Source organism: Anoplophora glabripennis, unplaced genomic scaffold (genome assembly GCF_000390285.2).
Source record: "Anoplophora glabripennis isolate ALB-LARVAE unplaced genomic scaffold, Agla_2.0 scaffold520, whole genome shotgun sequence".
Taxonomy (NCBI): domain Eukaryota; kingdom Metazoa; phylum Arthropoda; class Insecta; order Coleoptera; family Cerambycidae; genus Anoplophora; species Anoplophora glabripennis.
In genome coordinates this window covers 99,304-110,174 of record NW_019416702.1, presented here as the reverse complement: position 1 = coordinate 110,174, position 10,871 = coordinate 99,304, and the positions used below count along the sequence as shown (strand labels likewise).

At 33.8% G+C, this 10,871-nt stretch overlaps 1 protein-coding gene across 1 annotated transcript in view; it reads left to right on the top strand.

Moving 5' to 3' along the window:
* Positions 1 to 10,871, top strand: part of LOC108910525 (acidic mammalian chitinase) — a 21,264-nt gene that overhangs the window by 8,163 nt on the left and 2,230 nt on the right. The window contains exons 4-6 of the mRNA XM_018715145.1: positions 2,844 to 2,965; positions 3,758 to 4,052; positions 4,241 to 4,357. Of these exons, the coding sequence (XP_018570661.1) occupies positions 2,844 to 2,965; positions 3,758 to 4,052; positions 4,241 to 4,357 (534 nt within the window). The remainder of the gene's footprint in view (positions 1 to 2,843; positions 2,966 to 3,757; positions 4,053 to 4,240; positions 4,358 to 10,871) is intronic.

Here is a 10,871-nt window from a genome sequence, read left to right as displayed (position 1 = left end):
GGACACAACGCAACAGAAAAAAGTTAAGAATGAAACATATGGATTAAAAGAGGTTACTTCAGTAAATGCTCGATATGTCCTCCATCTAGTTCAATGCACTTCCTTATTCTTTTAAGATTATTTTGTTGCACTCTAAATAGCATTTGTGGATTCTGTTTAATTTCATTACAATGATGTTCTATTCTTGCCATCAACTCTTCTCTTGTATAAACCGGAGTTGAATACACCAATTCTTTTAGGTAACCCCACAAGAAGAAGTCAAGGGGGTTAAGATCTGGTGACCTAGGTGCCCATAAGTGTGGTCCGCCTCGCCCAATCTACCCATCACCAAATGTTGCGTTGAGGTAATTTCTAACTTCACGACTGAAGTGCATGAAATACATCTCCTGTCTTGTTTGCAATGGCACATTTGCTAGTAGTAGATTTAGATCATGTTGTAAAAAATTCAAATATCGGGCACCGTTTAGTCTAGTCTAGTCCGGTAAGAAAAAGGGGCCTATTAATTGGTTATCGATTATTCCTGCCCATACATTAACTATGAATCTTTGCTGGTGTTTGTCTTGAATGGCTAAATAAGAGTTTTATGGGCACCTAGGTCACCAGATCTTAACCCCTTGACTTATTCTTGTGGGGTTACCTAAAAGAATTGGTGTATTCAACTCCGGTTTACACAAGAGAAGAGTTGATGGCAAGAATAGAACATAATTGTAATGAAATTAAACAGAATCCACAAATGCTATTTAGAGTGCAACAAAATAATCTTATAAGAATAAGGAAGTGCATTGAACTAGATGCATCGAGCATTTACTGAAGTAACCTCATTTAATCCATATGTTTCATTCTTAACTTTTTTCTGTTGGGTTGTGTCCCCGGTTGTGGCTAGATGCAAAATACAAAAATTTAATTATCTTGACAACCGTTCATTTTTTCAGAAGTCATAAAGTATACCTTTTTTGTAGAAAAGTAATAGGGCTATCTGCCTGCGAGGGCGAAATGTCAAATTTGACAGCTCTGTCAAAGTTGTGTAAATTTTAGAACATAATTTCGACCGTCTTTGTATAATAAAAAATATTTGATTCAATTTTAAATGTACAAAGATACATTTGAATGAGTTGCTTTGATCCCCTAAATTTCAAGTTAATCAAAGTAACCCTTTAGAAATTATGGGCAATATTCATTTTTCAACTTCTTACTTTGAGTGACAATAACTCCTCAACAATAGCACCTAGGTAAAAAGTGAATATGAAGTTCTAGCACTCGTTTGACCTGCTCTATATAACCCTTTATTTTTCCCCGTAGTTACCGGACACCCTGTATACATGGAAAATACTGTCCCTATCTACACATCCTTATATTTGTATAAGGTAGGCAGGTTGTTGTCACATATTCCTCCATTTTCTCTTTAAATATCCTTCTCATTATTGTTCAACATTTGTCTTAGAATACAGGGTGTTTCATAATAATACTAATAATATTCAGGGGGGGTGAATCTGCGCATAATTCTAAGTAAAAAAGTTTATATAAGCATATGTCCGTAAATGCTTAATAGTACAGGGTGTTGAAGTTTCAATAATTTTTCTGTTTTTTCTTTGTATCCCACAGTTTTTGATATATGTAGCTCAAATTTGAAACGTAGGCTAATTTAGGTTACCTCCATCATTAGCCCTTAATAATAGTTGTCACAATCTACAGGGTGATAACTTTAAATGGGGTCGGGCCACCTTTCAGCCCCGCTTTCTTCCGGTACGTCACTGGTCTTTTTTAGAGGGTTTAATTCCCTGTTCAATTTAGACACTTTTTTATCTCTTGCCATGTTTTCGTTTCTGCTGCTATTTTCGAGCAAAAAAATAAAAACCTGATTTCAAAATCTTCTACTTAGTAGAGGATTTTGGTTCTTAATCTGTGGTCCGCGGGCTTCTGGGGGTCCGCCATCTCCTCCCAAGGGTTTCGCGAATTTTTTAGGAACATTTAATCACTAATAACAACTGATTAAGAATGTTAGAGTGTAACTTATTGTTTATCTTTCCAAAATTTACGTTTGGTGTGCAATTTAGAATTAATATTTGAAACGTTTTTTTTATACTGTTTGCTTTATTGTAGTTGTTAATTTGTTATTTATTCTTAATGAAGTAGTAACGACTTTCTAAAACATCAACCGATGATTTTTGAAATTTGTTAATTATCCCTGTTTATCCTTTGTTATCCTGTATCAATAATGCCCGTTTGCACCGTAGTGTTTAATCCAGGATTAAGTCTGAATTTGGATTAAAATATAATAGTAATTAAAAATTAGTTAATATTTAACTCAAATAATAATTATTTAAGTAGGCAGAAGTAGTTTTTGAAACGAGATGGTCAAAATTAATAAAAAAAAATATTATTATCCGTCAGTCAGGACCTACTTGAGGATATTCAAATTCGGCTTTTAATTTAGCGAGTTACAGGAAATTTTTCTATTTCCTCCTAGCAAGTAGCAGATTATTACCTTAATGTATTGACTATCCCAAATTTCTAAGAGTATGGCAATTCAACTATTGACAACTACCATAGAAGCCTGCAAACCAAGAGTATCTCGTACTTCAAATTTTTCAAATATTTTAATTTAAAATTTTGTTTGAAACAAAATTTTATTTAAAACTGCAATTAGAAAATATAGTTCTAGGTAATGGTTTTGAACGACAAACAGTGATATTCATATCGAATTTTTAAAAGATGAAACTTATGAATATGATATTTTATATGGTATTTATGATCAGTTGTTTACACATTATAAAAATTCACATCGTAACATCCTATAACTAAATCCACTTTGATTGCATTACTTACTTTGTTGTTCTCTTAAGGAAAACTACATAAACTTACTTCGACAAGTAAGAAGTGCCTTCAACGAACATGGTTGGCTTCTGACTGTTGCTGCTAGTGCCGATCCAAATGGATACGCGTACAATGTTCCAGAAATGAATGAGTAAGTACATTTTATGACATCTATACAGGTATTTCAAGGAAATATAAACCAGAAATGTCCATTGAAAGTAAAAATTATCCTCGAATATCTCAAAATCTATAGGTAATAAAAGAAAAACAGAGTGAAGAATATATTTGAAGTAATATTTTACAATTTTTTTCTAACTTAGTAACTGAGGTACCAGTGTTGATTTATCGTTTTTGTGACACACTGTATATATGCTGTTTTTAAATTCTCTCCAATACTTGCACTATCTTCTTCTTAAAAGATGTTAGTTTTTTTGAGAACTGTTCTTACATATTTGTAGGTGCAACTTATAATTTTATATTGAGTATCTATTATCAGAAAAAAAACAGGTGTTAATCAAGAAGAGATCCCAGACTTTCTCCAGCAAGGGTTCTGATAGATGTCATTGGAAAATGTAACTGTTTTGATCATTTCTATTCTGCCTCCCATACAGTCACTGAAAGTTGTCATGTAACTGTTCCAAATTTTATAAGGCGCATGATTTAAGACAATTCCTAATTTAATTCAACTTTCACCTCACTAGGAGGACGAGCAACTAATCTCCTACTTCTCTCATTGACATGAATTTTCAAAATTAACAACAAATTACGAATATGTACTCAAGTAAACATTCGCTGTAGAATACCAGTAAGTATAACAGTACAAATATAAATAATCCAATAAGCCTACTCTATAAAAAACATTTGTTAAAACCTGATCCTTAGGTAAAAATATATTCCAGCCACTCGATGCGTACATTTATCTCTAGCTTAACTTTCTATTCAGGATATTAGACTGGATCAACGTGATGACATATGACATGTATGGTTCCTGGAGTGAATATACCGGCCAATGTTCTCCTCTTTATGCTTCTTCTGTAGAGACTGAGTGGGAAAGAAACACCTTGAACTTGGCTGCAGCTGGTAACAACTGGGTGAACGCTGGTGCCTCCAAAGATAAACTGGCCATGGGTTTAGCCTTTTACGGAAGATCTTTCACGCTGTCTGATCCTAATCAACATGGACTTCATGCTCCGTTTGACACGATCGGTGTCGGAGACGGAGCCCCAAGTTATCGCCAAGTAAGTTCATAATACCAATAAATAAATCTTTTACACATATTTATAGTTCGTTGAAGTATTACACTTTCAGGAATTAAAAGAAAACAATTTGTTAGAAACATATTTTCATAATAGATCCTCATTATAAAAGTTCCTAGCACCACATCCTGCTAGTTAACAAATTCATATTGATTAAAACTACTTTTTAGATTTGTGAAAATTACGACAGTTGGACCAGAGTTTGGGATGATGAACAAAAAAATCCCTACAAGTATTCAGAAAATCAATGGATTGGTTATGATGATCCTGATTCTATTTGGATAAAGGCAAGTAAAAACGTTTTTCATAAATTAATAATAAATATTTAACTTAAATGCTGCCTATTAAAAACTCTTATGCACTCAAATTTAGAGAATAGTAGGGGAATGGAAGACAAAATGGCAACACTAACAAAATCAAGAAGTATGGTCAACGTTATAAATTTTATTCCAAAAATAAAATACCATTCTTAATAAACAATATATTCTCTAACATATTCATAGCATATAAACAAAAAATCCATTAAGGATGAAACACAAAAAAATAAATAGAAAAAGCCTCTATCGGTCCATTATGCCTTCACATGAAGGCACAATGGCACCAACAGGAATGCACAATGGACCATTGAGAAACATATATTTATGAATAGTTTTCACACTGATAAATAGCTTCGACACCAGCGCACGAGCAATGTGCCCATTGACTGCAAATGGGGCACTGGATCCATCCTTCTGTAGACTCCGAGTACAAATGGAAGCAGTACAAATCGTAAGAGTTGTTCTATCCGAAAATTTAACACCCCTACTTTCATCCAAATCAAGCCTCCTTTTTACTTGATTTCCCTTATTCTGTATTTCTTCTACGAGTAATTCGTGACGATATGGCGACGAGGTAATGATAGCAGTTTTGCCCCTCCTTTTTGTAACTCGTTTTCTTTGGTTGGTTTTTGGAATTGGCACAATTTGTGAAGGGGATATTAGAAAACTGCTTGCGTTGGGGGAATAACGGTTAGAGCCTCGACGAAGATTAGCAAGTGGTTCATCATCAGTCGCTAATTTCCTCCCGAGCAGCAGCAGCATCTAGAACAACAGTTGATTTCGAGCAAGATGGTTGCGCTTCATCTATTTGTTGCGTCTCCTGCTAGTTTTCATTTATTTCTGTTATATCAGTGCTAAGAAATCAGCATCTGTAAAAATTTCAGGATTTGGTGGCCAAATTCCTGTTGCACGGAAAGCGTTATGTGCAGTGGGTATGGTGACTGGCTTTTCAAATGCTTTCGCAACCAGTTCAGCAATTTGGAACTGTGTTATAATACGTCCAGGATTTGTTCTCAGCCACTGCTTTGCGGCATCCGAATAATATGTTGATAACGATTTCATAAATCCCACGTCAAGTGGCTGGAGCCGATGCGTGCAGTGCGGAGGGAACGAAATAATATGCACACCATTAACGCAGGCCAAATTAATCACATCTAAATTTTTGGTGTGGCCATCTAACAGAAGTAAAACTGGCGTGTTTTTGGACGCTCTGGAAAAAGTGATGAACTTTTGGAACCATTTGCTGAGAATGTCTTTTTGTATCCAACCACTCTCATGGCATTCCACTGATGACCCTCGAGGAGCATTATTCATTAATTCAGGCTTGAACCGCTTTCATGGAAACACAAAAAGTGGTGGCATATAGATCCCTCAGCACTTAAGCAAACAACAGTCACTAACTGGCCTCGCTCGGCCGATGTCAGTAAGACGATTTGCTTTTTACCTTCTACCAATTATTTTTGGCAATGACTTGGGCACTGTTGTCATGCCGGTGTCAATTTATATATGTCGATGACTTCTAACAACAACGAGAAACATTTCCCAACAGCAACTTTATTAAAGTTACTCACTCTAGCGGCTGAGGTGGCTTCTGGTTTGCGCATGCTAAGATCAGGATTTCGTGTTAAAAATTTTTCAGCCAATATCTGCCTGCCATTTTTGTACCCCTATCGAAATTGTGTACATTATTTTTCTCGGTAAGGTCATATGCTAGAGACCTCAGATCTTTGGTAGTGAGTCCAGCTCTTCTTCCTGTTGTTTAGAGAAAATACTATGGAACTCTTCGTCTTAGCGTAATTTTAGGGACGTTGTATGCAGCAGAAGCTCTCCTAAGACCCATTACTCCGGTGAAAACTTTTTCAATAGCCTTCTTCATTTATGTTGGTGACCACTTTTGTCGGTCTGACTTGCGTTTATAGTTGCTAACCATCTGCGACAAAATAGGAAATAAAAATATTTGGTTAAATGCATATGAAGGTAAAACGGACCACCCTCAGGCAGAATGGTCCAAAGTGGACCGTTTTGCCTTGGCGCCAGGTGCACGGAAACACAATTGGTGTGAGGTTATGTCAATAGAAACAAAAGCGCTCACACGTTTTTCTGATAACGCATGTATGGCTATGATAAGATGCAACCACTTTTTAATTTACGATTTACGAGAAAAAAAATACAGAATAAGAGATTATTCGCGATTTTAGATAAAAAGCCTGAAAAGTAACTTACCTTGTCTGCGACGTCTTTACAGCTTTTACCGGTCGATAACCAACTGCCCCGTTTTGTGTACGTACTGATGAATCTGCTTATGCTACTCACCGATGGATGTCACTACTAGTGTCGGAAAATGAGTCGGACCGTTTTGCCTGCGGGGGCCGTTTTGCCTTTTGTTCCCCTACAGAGCCTTCATAAATGTTTACAAGCCACGTGACCTCCGAAACAATCCAACAATGCACAACTGGTGCTGGTAACGAATATGCCCTAAATCTTGGCTTCACCATTATTACTAATTCGTTTACAATGGCAAACCATTACGTCTACGCTCGAGATAAAGCTATCGCTGATTGGTTGAATAGACCAACCTGTTAACATGTTGTGTTTTACGGTAATTTTGATATTATTGTTTTAATTTTACTGACATTTAATTGTCAGCAGATTAACACCTCTGAAAATGTGAGAAAGCTGTGGATTTTTTGCAAGCCATTTTTTTTACAAATAGTATACTGAAAGGAGGTTATATTCTACTAATCATTTTATTGATGTGACAAAAACCTGGCCTACTACGATTTTTTAAAAGGGTCCTTTTTCCAGAAAGTGGTATTAGGCATTTTTTATCAAAAAAGTTAATATTACCAGACGATTCAACACTCGTCAATACCCATATACCAAATTTGATCGACAAATTGCCATGAAAGTGTCAATCGGGCAAAGAAAAAATACAAACACATAAATTTAACACTTTTAATTGCGGCCATAGTAAAAATAATAATTAACGTACAAAGTAAGTAAAGAATTATGTAAATACTAAGATGTTAAACAAAAAATTGCAAAACAATCTAAATTAAATTTTCATTTTCTCCAGCTAACCTCCTTCAAGTAGAACATATTTTTCTAATTTTCTTAATTTTAAAAATACTTTACACAGCTTTTATTCTGTAGGGATAAATATTCTTCCATAATTGGAAGATATTCTTACGTTATGACTAGTTTACCAATTACACTGAATGAATGAAATTATTTTAAACAATGTTTTAAACAATAATTGAAATAATACAGGTAGGCTATAATAAAAAATGGCAGCTTTATTGTTCACATTTTGATGACGTTTAACTATTACTGATAAACTAGTTAGTGTTATAAATTAAGAATCTCTTGCAGTTATGGCAGAATATTTATCTTTACAGGAAAAAAATAGAGATTGTTAGATTAAGGGGTGAAAATTTCCATAGTTTTAGAGAAGTTGTAGAAATCTTTAATGAGCGGCACCAGAACAAAATTTTATCTTATATTACTATTCGCAGGATCAACAAGTTGTTTGATGAAATGTATCGTCTCAAAATATCAGAATTTGGAATGAAAATTCCATACGAGGCTGAAAATCATTATTATTTAATGCGTGAACCCTTTCTACATGATAATCGTTAGTTTTATATGCCACCTCAGTAATACTGCAACACCCAACGCACGTGCACAAGACGCACAGGGTCGGCTTACATTTATGGTTATTTTTCTTAATTAATTTTCTCGAAAACAGAACAGAACAGAAGCAATTGCTTCATAAAAGTTGCTCATTTTCGTGTTTCTGAAATAAGGCATGCACTTATTTGTGTGTTATTCATTTGTGCGGCAAGATCGACCGGGGCATGCTGGGGGAGTTGGTTTATATATAAAGAACGGGTTAAAATATTGAGTAATTTTAAGTGAATATAAAGATTTTATTGAGCATGTTTGGATAAAGCTAGATATTTTTGGGAAAACCATTATTATTGGTACTATTTATAGAACACCCAATACTGATTGCACACAATTTCTTAATTATTTTGAAGACATATTAGCTAATTTTTATGCTCAGGAAGATCTAATATTGTGTTTTGGAGACTTTAATATTAATATGTTTCAGTTAAATTCAAGAAATGCGTCTAATTTAATAAATATTACAAGAGTTTTCAATATGGAGCAGATTATTTCAGAACCTACTCACTCGGATAGGTACTTCATTTTCCTTGATTGACTTAATTTTTTATAATTCTGATAATATTGTTGAGTATGGTGTGAAAGACGTTCATGTGTCGAATCATTTTTTAACATATTGTAATTTAATATTTAATCATTTGAAACCTATAGTTACAAGTATTACTTACAGGGCTTTGCGTAGAATTGATGTGGATTTATTTCAACGTGATTTGGAAAACTTACATCTACAGGAAATTTTTGATATAGTCAGTATTGATGATAAAGTTGAGTTTTTAACTACAAATATAATTAACTTATTTGACAAGCATGCTTCCTTGCAAGTTACTAAATCTCGCAAGAATACTTATTGCCCGTGGCTCACTGATAACATCAAGTTAATGCAAAATTTACGTAATAAGGCCTTTAAAAAGTATCGACTATCCAGATCTCCTGAAGATTGGGCCTCTTATAAACAGTATAGAAATTTAACAACTTGTGCCATCAGGGCCGAAAATAAGAGCATACCTTACAAATTTCAAAACTCTAATGCTAAAAATAAATGGGATGAATTGAAAAGATTAAATATATGCAAAAGATATAAATATACCTGAAAATTTAAGGGATGTTGATAAGTTAAATAAATATTTCATTGAATCATCATGCAATACTGTTGCGCCTGATGTTGAACTGATAAATTTTTATAAAAATAATAAAATAGTTGATAATTCGTTTAATTTTGACACTATAACTGATAATTTGATAATGCATATAATTAAAAATATGAAATCTAAAGCATTTGGATGTGATAATTTAAATATAACACTTATACTTATATGTTGCCCGTATATTATTCCTTTTATTACGCATATTATAAATACATGTATAGATCAGTCTTACTTTCCTAAATCCTGGAAATGTGCAAACGTCATTCCTCTTCCTAAGGTTAACAATCCAACAGAGCCTACCCATCTTCGATCGATCTCAATTTTACCCGCATTGAGCAAGATTCTTGAAAAAGTTATGGAAATGCAAATTACTGCATTTCTAAATGCCAACAATGTCCTTCCGGAAAAACAATCTGGTTTTAGGCGTGGATATAGCTGTTCAACTGCTCTTTCTGATTTGACAGATGATATTTTTAAGTCAAGAGATAATAGTGAAGCTATGGTACTGGTCTTGTTAGATTATAGTAAGGCGTTTGACACTCTTAATTACGATATACTCAAATCAATTCTTCATTATATAGGTTTTACGAATACCGCATCATCGCTAATAACCTCATTTCTTTGTGATAGGAAGCAGCGAGTGTCACTCGACAATAAGTTTTCACAACCTCTTATCATGCTGTCTGGTGTGCCACAGGGAAGTATATTAGGGCCGTTGCTGTATTCTATCTACACACTAAATGTTATTAAATCGCTGGTTTATTGTAAATATCATATGTATGCGGATGATACACAGCTTTACTATTCTTTTAATCCCTCTGAAGTAGTCCATGCTAACTTTAAGATTAATAATGATTTATGTAACTTAGCATCTGCGTCTAAAAATCATTTGTTAAAAATAAACCCAAAGAAATCTGCTGCTTTGCTTTTCTGTGGTAACAATATTAGAGCTAACTTATTGGACAGACTGATGATAAAAATTAATGATGACAATATAGAGTTTAAAGATTCGGCAAAAAATTTAGGTCTTGTTATTGATTATAATCTTAGATTTAAAGAGCATGTAACTAGTATACTTGCGAAAGCATATTCTGTGTTGAAAATGATATATTCGCACAGACACTATCTGAACAGAGATATAAAAAAAACGTTATGTGATTCCCTGATTCTATCCATATGTAATTACTGCGATAATGTGTATGGTCCGTGCTTGGATAATGTCGATTCTAAACGTTTACAAAAATTGCAAAACTCGTGTCTTAGATTTATATTTGGAATCAGACGCACACAAAGAATTTCACACAAACTAAAGGAATTATCTTGGCTCAATATGTACAATAGAAGATGCTTGCATCTAACCTGTTTCTGTTACAAGATTTTGAAATTTAAAGCCCCTCCATATTTATATAGGAAAATAAAATTCAGGACCGACGTTCATAATTTAAACATTCGCAGAAAACATATATTAAACATACCTTATCATCGCAAGCAAATTTTTAAACGCTCTTTTAGTTATAATATAGTTTCATGTATTAATAAGCAGAACGTTATTGATTATTCTCTGTCCTGCAATTTATTTAAAGCAAAATTGCAATTAAAACTGTTATCTGCACAATGACCCCATATTGTTAAATTATTACTGTTATTATTAC